The sequence below is a fragment of the Castor canadensis genome, chromosome 9 (assembly GCF_047511655.1).
Source record: "Castor canadensis chromosome 9, mCasCan1.hap1v2, whole genome shotgun sequence".
NCBI classification, from domain to species: Eukaryota; Metazoa; Chordata; class Mammalia; order Rodentia; family Castoridae; genus Castor; species Castor canadensis.
Window position 1 is genome coordinate 21,627,099 of NC_133394.1, and position 22,153 is coordinate 21,649,251.

A 22,153-nucleotide genomic window follows, 5' to 3' on the forward strand; every position below is an offset into this window, starting at 1 on the left:
TGGGGAACCCACAAATCCACAGCACCTCTCTTCAAACGATCAACCCTTTCTCCCCAGATTATCAACCTTTTACCTTTGACAAGATGAGTCTTCTTTGTAAATCCTGCAAAAAATCTAGAATCTCTGCAGAATTCTATCTTAGTGACTTAGCCAAAACTTACACTTTAGTTTCTTACAACAAATGCCTAATAATTTTCATCTCCTCCATGCATTCTTCCCCATCTAAATCTGAGCTGGCAAGCAAGGTGCCTCAGCCCAGGCTGCATCTGGCCAATGCCACCATGCCTGGCTATTCTAAATTTTCCAGAGTCTGAAGTCTACCCTACCTGCAGTAATTACTGTTGTCAATACATGGAGTTTGTCCTTACTGTTTCTTTATCATGAAAGAGAAATATAGTCAGCCTAGTGAAACAGAGGCTGGGGATACAGGTCAGTGATACAGCTTGTGTTTAACATTTGTAAGGCCCTGTTCAGTCCCCAGCAGAAAGAGAGAGCGAGAGTGAGAGCAAGAGAAAGAAAGAGAGAGAGAGAAAGAGAGAGAGAGAGAAGGAAAGACAGAGAAAGAGAAAGAAAAAGAGAGAAGGAAGGGAAGAAGAAAAGGAGGAGAAGGAAAGGAAAAGAGAGGAGAGGAAAGGAAAGGAAAAAGGAAGGGAAGGGGAAGAAAAAAGGAAAAGGAAAGGAGGAAGAAGAAAGAAATAATAATAAATAATAAAATCATAAATAAAATGAATAGCTCTCTTTGCATATACATTCGTAGCTTAAATTTATAACAGTACATTTTAATACTTTTAAGTGCAGTGATTACTTGACTCCTATTTTGCATGACACTTGCAAATGATCGTTAACCCCCAGTGTGGAAATCAACTTTAATTTTAACAAACAGACACTGGGTAACTTATAGAACCCTGGTTGTTTTGTATTTTATTTACACACCAGTCATAAGGTACACTGTTATTTATCTATACTTTTCATCTTGCCACTTTTTATTTAAACAGGAAACTACTGCTTATACTCTCTCTACAACAAAATTAGAAATAAGGGCAAAATAGTTTCTGCTGGGTATTCAGGGGGGGAGAGGGAGGGGGTGGAGTGGGTGGTAAGGGAGGGGGTGGGGGCAGGGGGGAGAAATGAACCAAGCCTTGTATGCACATATGAATAATAAAAATAAATAAATAAATAAAATAAACAGGAAACTACTGAGGTGATAATTTTTTTAATTGGCTGAATAGTAAAAGGACTTAAAGACAAAGGTTGTCTCTTAATTGAAATCTACCTTCTATAACATACATTATATATACTTAATATAGTTATGTAAGATCATGCTCTTCCACTAACTAAGCAGTACTGACTTTGAGAAATCAAATCTTCTGGAAAAGATGGAATAGTTTTACCAAGGTGGGAATCCAGAGTTATAAAATAATCTGTAGGTCCTTACTAAAATAAGCTATGAGATAGTTAGAAAGAATGAAAATAAGTACAAAACCATGATATGAAGTCTATAAATGTGGTTTTCTGAAAAACAGGGAAGACCAAAGCTATGGGATATCAATTTTAGTAATTACCGAAATTTGTGAAATCTCTTCTATATTCAGTCTGTGTGAATATAGAAATTTACTCACCAATAAATGACACTGTGCTATTTATTTTGCACAAAAATCTTGGGGCTTAATTGTAGTGACTGCCAGGACTAGATTCAGCATATTACCTCAAGTTAACAACTGTAGAGATTTTTAAGAAAAATATAGCTGTTTTGGAAAATTCCACTAGATTCTACTTATTCAATGAAGAGTAAATTTAAAAATCAACAGATAATTAGGTGCTTCACATTGGCCTACATAACAAATCACAATGAGAGATCACTTTCTGTCTTATTTATATGAATCAATAGAACCTGTATTAATCTTAGCTTTGTTCTTAAATTTAAAAATACTCATAATAATCCAGGCATGGTGAGATTACAAACCTGTAATCCCAAATACTGGGGAGGCAGAGGCAGGAGGATTGTGAGTTCAAGGCCAGCCCCAACAAATACAATCTACAAACAAAGGACTGGTGGTAGAGCATCTGCCTAGCAAGTATGATGTCCTGAGTTCAAATCCCAGCACTGCCCCACCCAAAGAAGACTCATAGGGTATTCAGCCACTTAATTTGCAGACGAACATCAAAGTATCTGCCTTGTTTATCTCATAAAGCTGATGTAAGACTCAAATAGGTGATGTATTGGAAAAGGTAAAAGTTTAAAATATTATTATGTGAGACGTAACCTTAAACATCTTTCCCAAATACTGCCTGTTTGCATCTGTCAGCAAATCTCCAAATCGCTTTCTGCCTCAATTTCTCCCTCCACGAAATGAGGCGGCTGATTTGGAAGGTTCTTTCCACCTCACTGAGTCTATGACCTTGTGTTGAAAAAGCACATGAGAAAATTCTCTAACATGCTTTTGGTTCCTTTGAAAATCACATACATACTTATTAGGGTGCTCATGATTAATTTCAGACTCTGTCTTGCAAATAGAAAAAAGTCATCATTTATTTGGCACAAGCAGGCTCACATCCTTTATAAAACGAGGTGTGGTATTAATTTATTAACTACACAGCAGAATGCCAAATGTTAAGCAGAGGAAAGTGGCGATCATGAAGAATTATGAGAATCATTACATGATATGAAATCTGAGCATAAAACTAACATTAGGAAAGAATCTGCCCTTGAAATAAAGAAAACAGTCTCTGCTACATTTTACTTATAGTTCACGTTCAAATACACACAACCCATACCAACAAAAGAACACAACTAAACAGCAAGGCCTGGCTGGTCTTGTGTGGCATTGATTACCTGTTCTTCTTTAGTGCTAAACTTGAATTTTGGGTTTATCACAACTAAACATAGACCAGGCAATGGCTTAGTTCACATAGTCAATTATTCTAAGCTTAATATTCACCTACAACAGTGCCTGGTCCACAGTGAGCACTGAATAAGCACTGAATTCTGCCTTGAATTGATAAGCTACACACTTTTTAGAATTTTTACTGACTTGTCTTTTGTCACTAGAAGTCCAGTGCACTACCAACTGTGCCACGAGCCACCTCTATCTTTATATCATTAATTTCCTTCCATAAAAAAATGTAAATCACAAGAATTTAATCAAAGGTAGCCCTAAAAAAGAGGCAGTTTTAGGTAGCAAAAAATGCCAAACCTAAGTGCTTGAAACCTATTTGTCATCTTAAAATATCTGAATTAGAAGTCAAGTGCAAAATTACTAAATGATAAGGACAAACTGAAAAGGTAAAGAACTTCCCTTTTAACGCTACTAAATACAGAGAGCACTTCAAAAATGGAGGGCCAATCTACGTGTGATTTATAAAGTGGGATTAAAAATAGATGAAAAGAGCTATTAATAAATGTGCTCCTTGTGTTTCTTCCTTTTAAAAATCAAAACAATGTGGTCTGCTCCGTGCCCACATCAAAGCAAGTCAATGGACTGAGAATAAGAGAAACGAAGGCCCTAGTCAGTATCTCTCTCCTGGTGCCTACACGCATTTGACAAAAATGTTCTTTGAATCAACAACAAACTTAGAAAACCAGAAACAGAAAGAGAACAGGAAGATAAACCCACAAGAGAAAACAACCATGACTTCACCACACCCCCTTCCAGTTTTCTCCAAAACATTGTTTTTACCAGATGAATACAGTAAGTCACAGAGCTCTATTTTTAAACACATGAATCTAGGTTGTGTGGCACAGACAGATCAATGAACAATCTCTAGTTTTCAGGAAAACATGAGCCTACCTCAGAAATTATGTAAGCTTTAAAATAGCATGTCCGGTACAGAAATAACCCATATGAAAGGAGGAATGAAGCCGTGGTAAAGAAGTGAATGTCACTAAGAAAGATGTTAGAACATTCCAGGAGGAAGTGAGAATGGATGGATGGCTCGCTCAGCAAGTCCCAGTACTACCACACTACAGAACTATTTCTCCTCTACCTGCCTACAGAAGAACTTAGGTGAAAAGGAGGGAGAATAATTAAAAGGCACTGAGGCTAGTTTGAAAAATTACCTATGTCATTCTGGAAGAGAAAAGAATAAATCCAAAGACAGAGGAAGGAGAGGGAAAAAAATGAAGTGTCAGCACAGATAAGCCAGAGAAGTTTCAGGGACTTTTGATGAGGTTTTGTAGGGAGTTTTGAAGTAGGAGGAAGTCAAAGGGCCACCTGCCATGCTGAGTTTCTGCCTTTCTGGGATGCAGAAAGACAATATTAAATTAAGTTTTGGTTCATGTTATCAATGAAAAGCCCATGCAACTTTAGTGAGGATTTAAATCACTTTCCAGTTATTTATAGACATTATTTATTCATTTGTTGTACAAAAAAATTGGGGCAGTACTGGGGTTTGAACTCAGGAACTTAGGCTTGCTAGGCAGATGTTCTACCACTTGAGCCACACCTCCAGCCTTTACAAATACTTATTGATCCAGGCAGTTTCTTAGAACTATGTGGATACTGGGTACTGGCAGCTATGGTAGAAACAGGCCCAGTCGTGAAGCCAGAAAGCCCAACTTTATGTAATTACTAAAATCATAACCCAAGAGGAGAGGTACATTTCACTACTACTCTTGTTCTATCCTTGAGAACATTCTTATAGCATGTGACAGAGCCATTACGAAAAACAGTATGAAGAGTCTCCAAAAAGTTAAAAATAACAAACCTGCTTCTGGGTTTATATCCAAAGGGAATGAATTGGTATGTCAACGACACACCTGGACTTCTTTATTCATTCCAACATCATTCACAATAGCCAAGATAGGGAGCCAGCCAAAGTGTCTATCAGTGGATGGATAAAGAAAATGTGGTATATTCACAATGGAATACTGTTTCACCTTTTAAAAGGATATTCTGTCATTCGCTTCAATATGGATAAACCTGGAAGAAATGACGTTAAATGAAATAAACCAGGCATACACATATAAGCCTGGTCTCATTTATATGTGGAATTAAAGATGTTGATTTCGTAGATGTTGAGAGTAGAATGGTGGTTGATTGGGGGAATAGGAGAAACTGATCAAAAGGATGTTTCAATCAAACAGGATCAGTAAGTTCTGAAGATCTATTATTCAACATGGTAACTGATTATTAACAAATCTCCATGCTTGAAAAGTGCTAAGCCAGAAGATATTAAATGTCCACACTACAAAAATTATAAGCAAGTGAGGTGATGGATGTTATGGAGTTTGACTTCATCCTTTCACAGTGTATACATACATCAAAACACCACCAGTTCACCCAAAATATACACAAGGTCAGTTCTCAGTTTCCACAAAAGAACTCCAAACTCAGCTGTTCAAATTGGAGACTGGCTGTTTCCTGGACCACCTTTCCCCAGAGCCAGTCATGACACTCTTTCATTCTCCTTCGAAGGTCAAAGTAAAGCATTCCCAGAACTCACAGAATTGCTCATACTTGTTATTAAGAGCAATCAAATTCTAAGTACTGTTTGCCTGAAAAACTTCTCCCATCTAAATCCACTGGCATCAGAACTGCCAGCAATAGTAACCCAAGGCGATTTCCATTATGAGTTTGGTCTTTGCTTTAAGGAGAAATATTACATGATGCTCCCCTAGATAACAGCCACATAAGTGCTCTCTGTGATTACCAGTGGCATTCGTCTTGTTGTCAGAGCCAGGAAGGGACGCGTGGGGCTGACCATGGCCAGGACAGTGACGGAGATCTCTTCTGAAAACAGTGTAGAATGCTCATTCTCCAAGCTCTTCCAGGGAAAACCGGATGAGTGTGTTGATGCCTTTTACAAACATTCTGCTATAGGCTTTTAGATCCCAGACCTTGATTACGGGCTGACCTATATATTTTTGGCAACGCTAGTGCCCTACAGGGCCTATGACTTGACAGGCAGCTAAGGTCCTTAGTAAAGAGGAATTTTGAAAAAGCCAAGATAAGCAGACTAATTTCCTACAAAAGTATTTTCTTCTGATCTTTGAAATGTTAAAGGGGCCACATCAGGGGATTGTTTGGAGCAAAGAAAATTGTGTAAATAACTAATCTCCCCCAGCTCCCTGTCCCTTCCCACAGCCAGATGAAGCACCCTCACCAGGCTCTACCTAGTGGGGCCAAGAGAAAAGGCAAACTAGCTGTGTGGATAACATTTTCTGCTTGAACTGTTACTGATATATATGGTCAAGGCAAAGGGACTGTGAAGATCCCAAGAGACAGCATACAATGTCTAGCCTTAGATTGGACTGGCACAGTCATCACCATACCAATCACCACATTCTGTCCACTTCTCAGATCAAGTGAAGAAATGTAAAAGAAGAATGTTCTTTTCTCTTTTTTGTACCTTCATTTTTGGACCAGAGTATCTCTGCGTATCTCAAGAGTATTGTAATAGAATACTGTTTCCTTGAAATATCATGTTTTCTTGGAGTGGGATATTTAAAACATTATTTTGTTAGCAAGAAATCAACAGGAAAGTGAAGGTAATCTCTTAAATATGTCTTGTTTCTAGATGATTCCATGTGCCTACAGGGTTTCTTAGGCAGATACATAATTACCATGTTAGAGAAATGAAAGGAGCTCTAGATATCACTTTAGAAAGAAGGGAAAAGCAGAAAAGTATTAAGGAAATACCAGACATAGTATAGACTGAAAAGCATAAGGAAATACCAGATAAAGTATAGACCTCAAAGTTGAAGGAAATGCTGTACAGAAAGACATCTATTGGATCTCTGTGTTAATATCATCTATTAAGCATTGACATGACGTCAAGTTGCCCTTGGGCTGCACACTCCTACAAAGCAAGGGAGTTGAGCATAGGCCAAGGAAATACCACTGGCTAATGCTTCTGCGTAATTCACTGTGACACAGATATTATTAGCACTATGGGGAAACTGGGGTCAATAAAGTCACAAGATCAGTAGGAGGCAAAGTGGGGACTCAGATTCAGGGATCAGCGAACAAAAAAGGTGCTTTGCAAACATGCCTGTGCCCTCTGGAAAGCACAATCTTGCAACACTACTGCTACTGAAAAAAATCACTTCTACTAATTTTCCAGCTGTTGTGTTTAAGGTCCAAAGGCTGAAAAGTGTCCTCTGATCACGTACCTGTGGTGGAGTCAATGGAAAAATGGGACGACAGGTCTCCCGGAAGGAGTTCGTAAGACACTGTTCCGTATACCCCCAAGTCCCTGTCACTGGCGAGAACACTGATGACCTCGGTACCAGGCTGGGCCTCCCGACTGATACTTGTCACGTAGGTTGGCGGGTTGAACACAGGGCGGTTGTCATTCACATCCTCCAGCTCCACACGGACAAATGCTTGGGCACTGAGTCCACCCTGTGGGACGAATGGGATGGGATTACAGACAGGTCTCTGACAGCACTGGGGTTCAGAATCAGTAACAGCAACACTGGAACAGACCTCTGAAACAGCAAGGTATGTACATATGTAAACATGTGATACGCAGTGACTGACAGTGACCCTCAAATGTACACATCCACACATATGTAGGTAGTCATTTTATTTTTAACCTGGAGATAGGAGTTCCCATGTGATAACATGGCAGCCACAATTCAGTACTGATTCTTAAACAGGAATGAAAGCGGGCATGGTAGCCGACACCTGGGATCCCAGCACTTGGGAGGCTGAGGCAGGGGGACTGCAAGTCCCAGGTCAGACTGAGCTACATAGTGAGATGCTGTCTCCAAAAACAAACAAAAGGAGATTATAATTAAAGGTTCTTATGAAGCAATATCTCAGAAAAAAGGCTAAAGGTATTCAACAAAAATTGTTCCAGGGTCCAAAAAGAAACAAAATCACTGCTATCATACAATAATTTTGAAATGCATGTTGGTAAGAGCTAAGGGAAAGGAGCACTGATCAGGTGAGTGTCCCTCAAAACATCACTAGAAAATACGATTTGAGTGTGGAGTGACCTACATGAGGTAACTAGACTTCAGGTATCTGGGAGAAAAGAGTAACAAGCAGAGGAAAGAGCAGGTGCAAAGGCCCTGAGGCAGGAATGCTGAGCACCTCCCTAGCCTGTTCAGGGACAGCCCAGGACTGATGTCAGAGAGGTAGGAGCAGGACATAGAGGCCTCTGTGGGTCTCTAAAAGATCCTGGCTCCTCCCCACTGGCAAGTTTTGGACACAGGAGCAGCTTGGTTTGACTTTGATTTTAACCATTGCTCCAGCTGCAGTGCTCAGAACAGACTGGAGGGCAGCAAGAGTGGAAAGAGGGGTAGTCATGAGGTCTTGGAATCCCTGGTTATGGAATGGACAGTGGCCATAACAAGAAGGCCAGTAAAGGAAATTCTCCTGCATTCCTGGGTCCATGGTTGTTTCAGAATTCTGGAATTTTCAAGTTTTAGAAAGGTAATAAAGTGGAACCAAGCACAGTGGCCCATGCCTGTAATCCCAACTACTTGGGAAGCAGAGGTAAGAGGATCAGGGCTGGAGGCAAACCTGGGCAAAGTGTTAGTGAGGCCTTATCTCAAAAAACAAGCCAGGTGTGGTGGTGCACCTCTGCAATCCCAGCTATACAGGATGTATAGGTTGGAGGACTGTAGACTAGGCCAGCCAGGGCAAAAAGTTAGTGAGACCCTATCTCAATGAACAAGCTGAGCATGTTGGTTCATGTCTATAATACCAGCTATATAGGAGGCAGAGGTAGGAGGATCACAGTCTGGGGCCAGCCCAGGCAAAAGCATGAAACTTCATCTGAAAAAAAAAACAAAAAACTACAAGCAAAAGGGCTGGGGGTGTGGCTTGAGTGTTGAGTGTTTGTCCAGATAGGAAGTGGACAGTGCAAGGCCTTGAGTTCAATCCACAGTAACACACACACACACACACACAGGTAACATAGCACATGTAGTGAGACATGGATCGCAGGCTTTCTTTGTGTTGCCTCCCTAAAATCAAGGAGAAGAGGAGCAAATAAAGCAGAATGACATCATCGCTGCAATGTCCCCTCTCCTAAAGCAAAACGTGCCCCTCCTTCCCGCCGCATTTTCCATTTCTATCTGGCACATCCTGCTACTTTCAGCTTTGGCAAAAGTCTGTGGTGAGTCACAATGGCCTGGGGTTCCTCCCTCCCTTCCCTCCTGCTCCCCTTTCTCCTTTTTTATTTGTTTCTTTCTTCCTGATGTGGCAGGGGGGCCACCGAGCAAAAAGGAGAGAAAAGGTTTGTAAAACAGGAAGGGAAGCCACTGCGGTGCAGGCAGGAGGAAGGCCAGAAAGTGTGGACTGAAGTTAATGATGACAAATGTCACACCTGAGGTCCCCTGCACACCAGGCTTTGGGGAATAGACAAGGATGGAGAGACGTGTGGCTAGAAATGGTGAGGTTTCCCTGGTTCTGAGTTGAATCAAGTGCCTCTGCCTTGTCAGGTGTGGATGAGAAGCGAGGGCTACAATAAAGACCATGGTGTCCCCTCCCCAGGCTGGCCTGTGCACCGCAGGAGTCCAGGGAGGCTTGGGGACAGGGACAGTGAACTGAGGCCAGCCCGGCATGCAACACCTCTGACAGCTGCCACCACCTCTCCAACCTGCCTGCATTCTCAGCTGTGATGTCCCTTTCCTCCTGGCCCCCTTCCTGTTCTAGTTTCCCTCAAAGTCAAACAGTCACTGAGGCTGAAGGGGGGCTGAGAAAGTTGGTAAGCGAAGTAATGACAAAGTAAGCTGATGTGAAGAAATGAATAAAATAAGCTCTGTAAGAACAAAGATTTTACAGACTCTAAATCAGACAATCCTATAAAAAAATAACAAATGTTAGCTGGACAGAGTGAATAAACTTATGGACATGAGGCAATGAATCTTTTTTGAGGGAGAAGTGTCACAGGTCTTTTTTAAAATCCATTTTTTCAACCTGCTGAATTTACCAAATAGGGAACTCTCTTACAACACCCATTTCTGAATGATTTATTTTACGTACTTCTCCTTCAATTATTATAATATCCCTTTTTAATGGTTTTTCTCCTGTTGCAGCTAAAAAAACCAAAGCACAGAGAAGTTCAGCAACTTGCTTAAGGGAAACCAGCATGCAAGCAGCAGATCTGGAATTAGAAATTCACTTGTCCTCAAAGCCCTTGCTGTCTTCTTCAAAATTGAGGCTTTTAATTGTGCTGTGGTGCAAATTCTATCTTTCGTGTAAGACTTGCTCACAGATTATAAGAGGCACAATACCCATTATGGGCTGAATCTTAGAGAATAAAAGGAAGACAGGCCCCTGTGTTGGATGAGCCCACAGTCTACGAGACAGACCCACACAAGTAGGTCTGGCACAGTGGAACAATCTCAAGCACAGCCTGAGTTCAGTGCCTGGCTGTGCCTGCCTCCAGGTCTTAGAAAAGTCAAACAGCCCTGAGCCTCAGTTCCCAACTCTGTAATCCGTGGGGTCTGCTTGCCTTGCAGACCTGTCATGGACATGAATGGTGCAGCACAGGTGAAAGCATCTGAGATGATGACATATGACATCTGACGGGCTCCTTTCCTTCAATACTTGGGGCCAGCCAGGTCTGTCTTGCAATTCTGCATTTTTCACACTTTAGAAAGTGTGTATATTCCCAGCAGAATCTGGGCAGTGCACTGTATTCAAGTACCAAAGAGTTTGCAGCAAAATGTGTGAAGAGACACTCTTAGGAGAATTTGAAAATCACCATCAGCTTCAGGTAGGTTGTCTCACCAGATGAGTTTTTCAAACTTGTCACTTACAGAGCTTTCAGGCTTCAGCACTATGGATATAGGGTTGTGGTGACATTTCAGAGTGTGTGCTACAACTGAGCTGTGAACATCAAATGGAGGCAAACCTCACAGACAGAGTGTTTTAAGAGACATCAGGACAAGTGCATCCTCATATCCTAAGGTGGGAAGAGGGGTTGATGTGCCACGGCCAACCAGGATATACCTGTTCTTTCCCAAAATCTAACATGCCCAGTGTCAAGTAACATATAACGTAGTCCAGGTGTCAGCGGCAACACAAAATGCCCAGCTGACTGCCAGATGACTTTGTCACACAAGACTTGGGGTGAAGTTATGGCCAAGATGGCTGCTGTCATGCCAAGTTGTACCCTACACCCATTCTTTTTGAATCACAGAAGCCTCTTGAGAAGGAGCATGTTGGGAAACCAGTATCCCACAGGACAGTGTAAGAAATGCTGTTCTAAACACATTTTCTCTGTCCCCTTACAGCAGTCACATCCCACAGCTGTGTAATGGCCTCCCCCAACTCATGGAAGTTGTTCTCATAACACAACTCAGGAGAGACTCGGAGACAGATCACTTATCTGAGGCACATCCAGATCCCCGCTCCTTAGATACTATGCAACTATTTTCAGGAATGATTTGTTACGCAGCAATAAATTTGTTAGGTAGCTAATACATCCCACAACCCAAGGCATGACTATTTCTTAATTTTGTCTTTCTCTTTCCGTCAACAGTCATGGGTCACCTTGGGTTAATTTTAATCATTTAATTTTCAAAATTATGGTAAGAAACTCCTAAGCAAACTACCTGCATCCAGTTACCTCATGTTGTGTACTGAAATGTGGAAGTCCTTTTAGAAAGCTCCAGGCTTGACATCCACTGTCAAAGGCCAGGAGGTTGCCTGAAGCAGCCAGCAGACATGAAAATTTTCCTGCCATTATTTTCTGCAATTCTCTTGGTTCTTGCCTTCTGGGAGTCCTGAAAAGTAGAATATTAATAGCTGTCCTTCAGCTCTGGTGAGCCGTGCTCTATGTATTAGCGAGCTCTCTATGTCAGTGCATTTCAGTCTAGCTTTCACCAACAAAGGGGAAGGGAAATGAGGACCCAGCTTGTTTTAGGAATGAACACCTGGGGGGTTGCCAAGGCCAAGTGAAGCAACATTCAGACAATATTTTCAGATTCACTGAGAGGTTAAATAAAATGAAAATATATATGTCACTAATGCCAGGCACAACTGTGGTCATGCTGATAAAAGAAACTTTGCTGCAGAGGTAGGGAGGCAGGTAATGCACCCAAGGAAGTTGAAAGTGAGGAAACACAACTATTTCTAGTAGATTTGCTAGCGAAGAGAGGAAGGGGTAAAATGGTTTTCTAAGAAGGTGTGTGAAATTAAAAAGAGCTTTTTTTTTTTCCCTTTGAGATAGATACTATTATTATGTTGAATGGGAGTCCTACAAGAAAATGTGAAAAGAGATGCAGGCAAAAATATAAAATCCTTACAGAAGTGATCTCTTTGAGGAGGCTGGAGTGAATGGGACTCTGAACAGTGGAGGGGTCTGATGCAAATGGGTTCTAATAGAAAATCAGGCTAGGAATGTGAGCTATGCAGCAGGTGGATGGGTAGACGGTGGCAGGAAGGAAAGGGTGTCCTCTAGAAAAGATGTGTTCCTTTGTGTGCCCTCAGTTGCTGAGATGAGAGTGCAGAAAAGACCAAGCGTTGGAGTTTTCTGGGGGAAGAGGGCAACTAGGATTTGAACTCAGAGCCTCACACTTGTTAACAGGTGCTCTACCATCTGACCACTCTCCCAGCCCCAAGCACTGGATTTAGACAAAGCCAAGGTTCTAGCAGGCAAGCTTTAGGGAAGGGAGTTTGCAACTGAATGACTTTAATGATGGGTAATAAGTTCAACGCTGGGTAATAAGTCAGTGACATTAACATGGGGGAAGAATCACTGACTGGAGCAGAGGCACTGCAGAAAATGAGACAGGAAGAATGCTTCTCAAGATTTCAGAGACAGTGATTTACAAGTGATGATTCACGCAAGGGAGAACCACAGGGGTTGGTTGGTTATAGACGCTGAAATCTCCAAAAATGGTATGGAAAGGTGGCTGCTGTGGTTTGGACATTGAATTTCCCCCAAAGGTCCATGTGTTAAAGGCTTGGTCCCCAACATGCTGCTATAGGGAGGTGCTGTGGACCTTTAAGAGGTGGGGTTTAGTGGAAGGTCCTTAGGTCATTGGGATATGACCTGGAAGGAGATGATGGTACTCTGAACTGTTCCTCTTTGTTTCCTGCAAACTGTTCCACTACATGCCTCTGCCATAGGTGCTGCCTTACCAAAAACCCAAAGTGTGAGGCCACTCATCACAGACTGCAACTTTCAGAACTACGAACCAAAATAAACCTTTTCTCTTTAGAAGTTACTTATCCTAAGTAATTTGTGATAGTGACAGAAAGAGGACTAACACTGGTGAACCAGGTGTAAAAGTCCTAAATAATAAAGGAGCTTAAAACATGACAGCAACAAAAAGGGTGTCTGTGTTATATACTGACCACAAGAACCTCAAAGTCAAATTGAGTTTTGATGGACAAAAGAGGAGAAATAACAGGCAACAAGGAGGGCCCCACCTCACCACCTCCCAACTGCAATTAGTAGAATTCTGGGCTGCTCTGTCACAGGCTATATTCCATCAGGACGAGAAGATAAATGAGCAACCAGAAACTAGGCTGAGTTATACAGGAGCTTGACAAATGACGGACCATGAGTTTTAGAGGGCATGGCAGATGAGTTTGGAAGGGCAGAAGTGGTGAGTTGGAGGACTGATTCAAATTAAAGAACAGAACGAACATGGTTGGGTGAGAATATGCATCATAACAGATGGAAGGGACACTTAACTTTTAAAGATAAGAATGAGGTGAAGTGGTATTTAAGAAATTTCAGAATTAATCCTTGCAGTATATGAAAGAATGGTGGGTGATCTATTGGGATATAGTCCAAACAGAGCTGGACATATCTGTCTGTGGTTCCAATGGTAGAGCAGTTAGTTGCTTGCCAAGCATGAGGCCCTGAGTTCAAACCCCAGTACCACAAAAAAAAAGGTCCAGGAAAAGGGAAAAGGGCACCCAGGTATTCCTGAAATGGGCAGTATGTGATAACCAATGACCAAAAGAGAGGAATAAGCACTTGGACACTTTTTAGAAAATGAAATAACATAAGCTACTAGAATTAAAATGAATGTACCCTTTCACTCAGCAAGTTTGCTTTTAGGTTTCAATCTGCTATTGGAGCAACTTCAATAGCCAACTGTTACCATGAAGAGTTAAGCAAGTTTGGCAGGCATTCTCTTTCTCTTTCTTTTTTCTTTTCTTTCTTTCTTTCTCTTCCTTTCCTTTCTTCTTTCTGTTTTTCCCTCCCTCCTTCTCTCTCTCTCCTGCTTGCTCTCACTCTCTCTTTTCTCTCTCCTTCCTGTCTGCCATTATGTGAGCTGCTCTACCACACTCTCCCCACCATGCTGCACTGAAACCTATGAACCAAATAAATCCTTCCTCCTTCAAAAACAACAACAAAAGAATTGAGCAATTACTTTCTACACTGTTGGTCTGACAAAAATCCTTCCTTAAACCTCCAGGGAGGAGACAGAGTTGAAATAGTTTTATCTCTGGCACATATTTCAGCCACAGAACTCAGTATGTAACAACAACAACAAACTCGGGAAAGAATATTAATAAATATATATGCTGAAAATGAGAACTCCATTCATGAAAATGTATGGGAAAAGGAAATTTAAACAATTATATAGAAGGATGGGATAATTAAATTATAGAGCTTTATTGTGGAAAACCACATGACTGCCAGTTCAACTCAATTATTTGGTTCCATTATGTACTTTCACCACCTCCTCCTCCCGGCTTCTATGTGTGAGATAAAAAGCAGCAGTAACAGCCAAAATAGAATATTTAAGAAGTAGTGTCGGTCAAGTGGGAGAAGTGATTGAATTTAGAAATATTGACTGTCATCCCAAGGAGACACAGAGCAGCAGCAAAGAATCCAGATCATCTAGGGTGTTTTTATAGGAAAAATTCTCCTATTGGCAGATAAAAATCTCCTAGGAACCACCGGCAAATGGGTTCATGGTAATTTTCTTATAAAGGACTTAGAGGACATTTGTTAGAAAGAGAAAAGATCAGAGGAAAAGCCCCAGATTGTCAAGGTGATTATAAAACATTAAAGGACATTTTCTGTCAAGTTCAGTTTCTTCTTTGAAATCAATTCATTATAGCCTGAATTCCAACAGCCATAAATTACATTGTCTGAGTTAATTTATTCTTTGGGTGCAATCTAGGTTGTTTTCAGAGGCAGCCTACTGAGTCATTACCAATTGTTATCTTCACTTTTACTGACCTTGTTGATGATGTCTTTCTGATGGTTATATGCTGTATAGATACTGCACAGAATAACTATGGCAGAGTCAAAGGTCACCCTGTCAGAACTCACATTAATCATAGAAGAACTTCACAGATTACACCGTGATACTCTAGGCTGGATAATTTAATAGATATGCAAATGTCTGCATACTTGTATATAGATTCTGTATACATGTTTGAACACACTCACACTATGCACCTAGGTGGTTGTGTGTGCTCTGTACATTCCAAAGTAAAGAGGAAGGATGTTGGAGACAGTTTTCCAAGCAGGGTGAAGGTTAGGAAGCTGTTAGAAGCCTGTGTTGGGTAGGAGGAAGAGAGGGAGATTCTTTAAAAATTGGTCTTGAAAAATACGTCCCTAAGCTGGGCACAGTGGCTCAAGCCTGTAATCCTAGCTACTTGAGAGGCTGAGATCAGGAAGATCAGTTTGAGGTCGGCCTGGGCAAGGAGTTCATGAGACTTCATCTCAACTGAAAAAGCTGGGCACAATGGTACAAAGCTGTCATCCAAGCTATGTCAGAAAGCATAAAATAGGAGGATTGGTCCAGGCCAGCCCAGGAAAAAAGCAAAACTCTATCGCAGAAATAACCAGAGCAAAAGGGGCTGGAGGCATGGCTCAAGTGGTAGAGTACCTGCCTAGCACACACAAAGCCCTGAGTTCAAACCCCAGTACTGCCAAAAAAAAGAGCATCCCTACCCTGGCCCTACTTCCTGAGAATGCTTCAAGGAGAGCTCACATGCACAGTTTCCTCCTTGGGTCCCCAGGAGGCCTTAGACCCTGGAGAAGGAGAAGACGGGTGCCAAGGTGGAGAAGGTGTCCAAGCACTCAGGCGAGGAGGAGGCCTTAAAGTATTAATGACTCCATTCCCAAACACGAAATGCTAACAATCTCAGAGAGTAGAAACTCCATGATCCCCACTGCTATGCTCATCCTTTTAGGAATGAATATTTCAGTGGCCCAAACACTTGCTTGTGTAATGAGCTCTACATCTATAATATCCAAAATGACAACCTGACTAAAGTGGAAATTCCCAATCCAGCTCTAAAGCATGGTACTCTCTACCCTGCAGTGGTGCCTCAAGGGGACAGACAATCAGGAAGTCTTCACAAGAGAGTTTTCCTCTTCCAGTGAAGAAGTATCTATCACTATTAAAAAAAAAACCCTCTGGGTCCTATATTTGGCCACAGGACCTAGGAGCAAGTCAAATCAATCCTGAAGGTCAGAGTGGACTCTCATGGAAACCACTAAAAAGAATTAACTGTGTCTTTCAGGCTCCCATCTGATGTCCCCTTGAGGCACCACTGAAGCCTCCCCATGGTGTGTTCTGCTCTGAAGCAGAACACACCATGGGGAGCAAGCTATCCACATGGGGCACTGGGCTTATCCCCAGATTGGGTTACTAAATGTCCAGTACTACGCTGGGCAGCATTAACAGCTGTGGCAGCACCTGGAAACAAAGAAAGATGTGGACATATGCCCCTGCCTTCAGATATGCTTCCTGTCTAAGAAAGCCAGCAACTGGATGTAGAATGGTATTAATACTCCTTCCAGAACATAAAGCACACTCCAGTGTCTGGTACTTTGGTGGCTGATGTCCTGAATCATCAGGTATTGCTCTTTGAAGCATCTATGAAGAGAGCCTGGAGAGTGACTTCTTTAGTGACCTGTACTTCTGTGATGAAACAAAGGATGACTTGCTTGAGGGACAGCTGAAGGAACCTAGGTCAGAGAAAGAAAATGTAGGCAAGGCAAAAAAGTGAGCTCAAAGGTAATAGATAGCAAGCAGGAATATGGGATAGGTGCCCTCAGAGGTGACCAAAGCGGTAGTCACAGAGACCAGAGCCATAGTCACCACTAAACCAGAAGTCTTTACCCCAGGCCAGTGGGAAGGATGAAGATGGTCCTGAGGAAGCCAGAGGCCCCTGACAAAGTCACATTGGCTATGAACCAGCAACTGCTCCATGTTTATGGGACATGTTTGAAGCAAGCGACTCAAAACTTCTAATGTCTTAAACTCCCAGATGGAAGACTAGAAGATATGGATGGATCTAAAAACCCAAGCACATCTGGAGAAGACAGACTCAGAACAGGAACAGAGATGACAGGAACTGGATGTGAAAACTAGGAGGATGACAACACCAGAAGGGAAAGTGTCGAGGATGATGAACAGAAACCATATCTGCTTGGTGGCAGCTGGTGAGGAGTTCACCAAGCGTCTCTACCCAGGGCCTAGCCGCGCTGGGTGAAGCTTGTCTGTACAACACGGCGCCAGATGCAGAGGAGAAGAAGAAAGGGTCAAAAGTAGCCTGTGCCAAAACAAAAACTTTCTTTGAGGGACAAAGTTAAATTGCATAGTCAATCCCCTCAGTATCACTGTTATTTAGAATAAATTAGAGTTGAAGCAAACGTTTGCTTTTCTCGAGTGCCGACATCCCAGGAGCTCCATTAGGCCATTGCTCTTCTTCTTCCTGGGGTTTCTGCACCAGGGCAGTCATGAGCCATGACTTTTGTTTTTTGTATTCTGCTGCTTTCACATCAGGGTCTTTACGACCCTGGAAGGACGGCCCCTCCCCAAAGTTACCCAATCCCTGGAAATAATAAACAATTCACTGCTCAAATGCAAACCCAACCAGTCCAGCCTACTTCCCAGCCACCTCCTTATAAAGCTTTTATACTCCAGATACTAGACAACTAGGGACTACACTTACACCCCAGAGCCTGCAGATACTACTCAAAGTAGCCAATCATAAACCTGTTTGTCCTGCCTTGCCCATTCCTTCCCCCGGAAGCCACAGTAAGAGCTCTGTTTCACATTTGCCCTCTCTCCCCAGGCTTCCTGGACAACAGGATACTTCCCTGTGTGCACGTGCTCCCCCTTCCCATCACCCACCACTGCCACTGGTACAGTCCACATGCTCTTCCTCTTAGGGGCTGAGTATAACAAACTATTTTTGCAATAGCAGTTGCCTCCTGAGTTGTGATCCTTACTGTATGTAAATAATAATAAAATCTACATTAAGACAAGCAGAATACAGAGTGGCTCTCCTCTGTGTCAGTGTTGGGCTTAAGATGGGGTCACCCAAAAAAGGACAGTGAGAATTTAATGTGATGAACCCACGGGAAAGATGTTTTTATTCTACTAAAACTGGAAAATGCTCTTTTTTGAAGAGTTTCTACAAAACAAGGAGTTTTTCCAGACTGTTTGGATTTACCAGCCTGAAGATTGTCTCATCTTTGATTTTTTAAAAAATAGTGAAAGTTTCCACAGTAAGTTTGTAAACACTTTTTTAGTTATCTTTAAAATAATATATTTTCTTAAGCAAGAAAACTGTATCCCCTTTGTTCAGACTGGGGATCTTCATGGAGGGATGAAGCAATCAAAGTTGCACTTGAATAATGCAAGAGGGACTCCATTCTTCATGGAGTACATCTGAGGAGTATGGCATAGAAGTAAGCAAGGGGGCTAAATTAAATGTCTGCACTGATTTTCAAAAATTCCACTGCCAATGCTCCTTATTAATGCACTACTGTGGAGGGGAGGTAAAAGTTTTCTGGCATCAAATTATCTCATTTAAAAGATAATTTCTACACATATTATTACAAGATCATCTGAACCAAATAATTTGACTAATGCAGTATTGGGTTTAAACCAGTTATTCAATTCTAGGATGGCCCTTTAGAGTTGCCCCCAAATCTATTAAGAATGTATTTCTAAAGCTATGAACTAATATTTCTGTAGGAACATACTGAGTTCTAAGTAATTGCATAGATTTTAATTATCCTAGAATTCTTGCTTATTCCTGCATTTTGTTTTTTACATATTTTCTTACATAGAATCAAGAATTTCTGAAACTACATAGTAAAGTATTGAAAAATCTAGCCAAATAGATCATAGATATTTTATTGAATATAAATGAGTTTCTTTTCATGTTAGTTTCTATATACTTACATGTAATAAGTATAATTAGATTCATTTTCCCCAATAACTCATGTCTTAAATAGGCAGATTCTTCCACCAAAATCAAAAGAGAAAAATTAGACCAATACTTATCTTCACAAAAGAATGTAAGCAGATTTTTTTTAAAGTCTTCAAAATAAGGTAATTTTTAATGACCTAAGATGCACCCATCTTTGTTGTAGTTGTGGAAATTGAACAAGATGTTTCTAAAACATATCTGGAACTGTAAAACATTCAGAAAACATCAAAGCAATCTTTAATGAAGATCAAGCTAAAGGAATACATGATATCATGTCTATTTTTTAAGCTAAAGTTATTAAGAGAATATGTTGCTAGCACAAAGCCAGATAAATTTGTCAAAAAAAAAAAAGAGTGTCTAGAAGCAGACACACATATATAGTCACATGATTCATGATAATAGTGACACTTCAGTGCAGTGAAAAAAGAATAATCCTTTCAATAAGTGGTGCTAGGTTAACTGAATATCCATATTGGAAAAAATTTAACAAAACTTCCTCCCATTAGATTGAAAAAGAATAAGTGTGAAAGGAAAAACACAAAAGATTTTAGGAGAAAGCAGAAGAGGACACCTTCATTTCCCCAGGTGAGCATATGCTTGTTAAGAGGACACTCTTAACAAGGACACTGGATGTAAAGGGAAGCAAATTGAGCTCTGTTGGAATTAAGAACTTCTGCTCCACAAAAGACACCATTAAGAACAAAAAAAGGGAAGCCATAAAATAGGAGAAAGTACACACAGTAAATGTATCCAACAAAGGACTTGCATGCATATAAATCAGTAGAAAAAGATCAATGCAATGGAAAATAGAGAATTAAATAGGCACATTTAAGTTATACAAATAGCTAATACAGATATGAAAAAATGCTCAATTCATTAGTCATCAAAGAAATGCAAAGAAAAATCCAAGGTGATATTTCACACACAGGTACTAGAATCATAATAATTAAAAAGATAAGAATCATAATAATTAAAAAGATGGGGAGGACGTAAAGCAAGTGAAATTTTCATACTCCTTTAATGGTCGTATAAGTTAGTAAACCACTTTGAAAAGCGTTTGACTTTCTGATGATCTAGACATTCTACTCCTAAATATATACTCAACAGAAATGTTTACAATTGTTCACCAAATCAGAAGTATAAGAATATTAATTGAAAAATGCAATTACATCAAACTAAAAAAGTTCTGCACAGTAAAGAAAACAATTAAACAGAGTAAAAACAGAGCTTACAGACTACACATCTGACAAGAGATTGATATCTGGAATACACAAAGTACTCCAACAACTCAATAGTAAAAAATGAAATAATCTGAATAAGAAATGGACAATAGACCTAAATATACATTTCTCAAAAGAAGACATATGAACAGTGAACATGTATATGAAAAATGTTCAACATCACTAATCATCAGGAAAACGCTGATTATCACCTTATTCCAATTTGAATGGCTACTATCAAAAAAACTAAAGCTAAGTACTGGTGAGGATATAGAGTGGAAGTCTTGCACGCTATTTGTGAGAACATAAATTAATACAACCATTATAGAGCACAGTATATAGATTCCTCAAAAAATTAAGAATAGAAGTACTATATGACCTAACTACCCTATCACTGGGTACAAATCCAAAGGAAATGAAATCTGTGTGGCAAATAGAGCTGTACTACCATGTTCATTGTAGCATTACTAACAATAGCCAAAAAATGGAAACAACTGCAGTATTCATCAACTGATGAATGGATAAAGAAAAGGAGGTATACACTGGAATACTATGTACCCACAAAAACAAGGGAATCCTGTCATTTGTGACAACATGGACAAAATTAGAGATTGTTATGCTAAGTGTCATGTCCAACTACAAAAGACAAGTACTGCATAGTCTCACTCATATGGAGATTCTAACAAAAAGAAAAGCCTGATCTTGTAGGAGTTGAGAATGGAGGTTAACAGGGGATGAAAAGAGTAGTAGGGAGGGAGGGTTGTGGAAAGGTTGGTCGACGGTACTAAGTTACCGTTAGATAAGAGTAAGAAATTCTGGTGTGCTATTGCATGGTAGGATGATTATAGTTGACAATAATATCTGCATATATCAAAAAACAGGAAGAAAGAATTTCAAATGCTTTCTACCATAAAGAAATAACAAATGTTTGAGGAGATAGATATATCTAGCCTGATTTAAACTTATAATCTATGTGGGCATCAAAGCAATGCTTGGGATCCCATTACTATGTACAACTTCATGTTTTTATTTATCAGTTAAAAATAAATTTAATTTTTAAAAAAGAATATTAATGGAAGTATCACTTGTAATAACCTAAAGTGAATACCGTCAATTATAGAATAGACAGAAAATTCTCATGTATCCACACAAAGGCATACCATAAAGCAAAGAGAATGAGTGAATTATTGCTCCACCCACCAGCATAAATGATTCTCACAATTAATGCTCAGCAAAGGAAACTAAATAGAAACATACACTGATGATTCCATTTGTTGAAAGTTAAAAAGCCAGCTCAGGAACCTTTGGTGTTGGAAATCAATAATGGTTACTCTTGAAGGGTGGGGTGAGAGGAGGAGGGGGAGGAAAGTTGCAGTGAAAGGCCATAGAGGGACTTCTGGTTGCTGGCTCTGCTTCTTCATCTGCTTCTTGAGTGTTTCATTTTGCAAAAATCAATTGAAGCTATTTATTTATGATTTTTGCACTGTTCTGTATGTATTTTAGATGTCAACTTAAGAATTTTTTTTAAAGACATAGGACCAAATCAAAAATACCTTCACTGATAAAGTAGGGTCAATGTGAACATCAAAAAAGATAGGTCAACACAGGGTGAAAAATCAGATATAAAGAAATCCAGGGTCTTATAACCAAAGCAGGAAAACAACTGGTCACCTTTGGAGATTAAAGCACAAACTCACGATTCTAAAAACTGGTGAACTATCTTTCCTGTATGAATTATATTTCATACAAAATAGTTGATAAAAGCATATTTTTAAGCATCCCAGATAGTATATGCAAACAGAATAACAGAATTCAATAATA

The 22,153-nt window shown here is 40.3% G+C and overlaps 1 protein-coding gene across 1 annotated transcript in view; it reads right to left on the reverse strand.

The window, feature by feature from the left end:
* Positions 1 to 22,153, reverse strand: part of Dchs2 (dachsous cadherin-related 2) — a 246,551-nt gene that overhangs the window by 101,641 nt on the left and 122,757 nt on the right. The window contains exon 3 of the mRNA XM_074041332.1: positions 7,112 to 7,343. Within this exon, the coding sequence (XP_073897433.1) occupies positions 7,112 to 7,343 (232 nt within the window). The remainder of the gene's footprint in view (positions 1 to 7,111; positions 7,344 to 22,153) is intronic.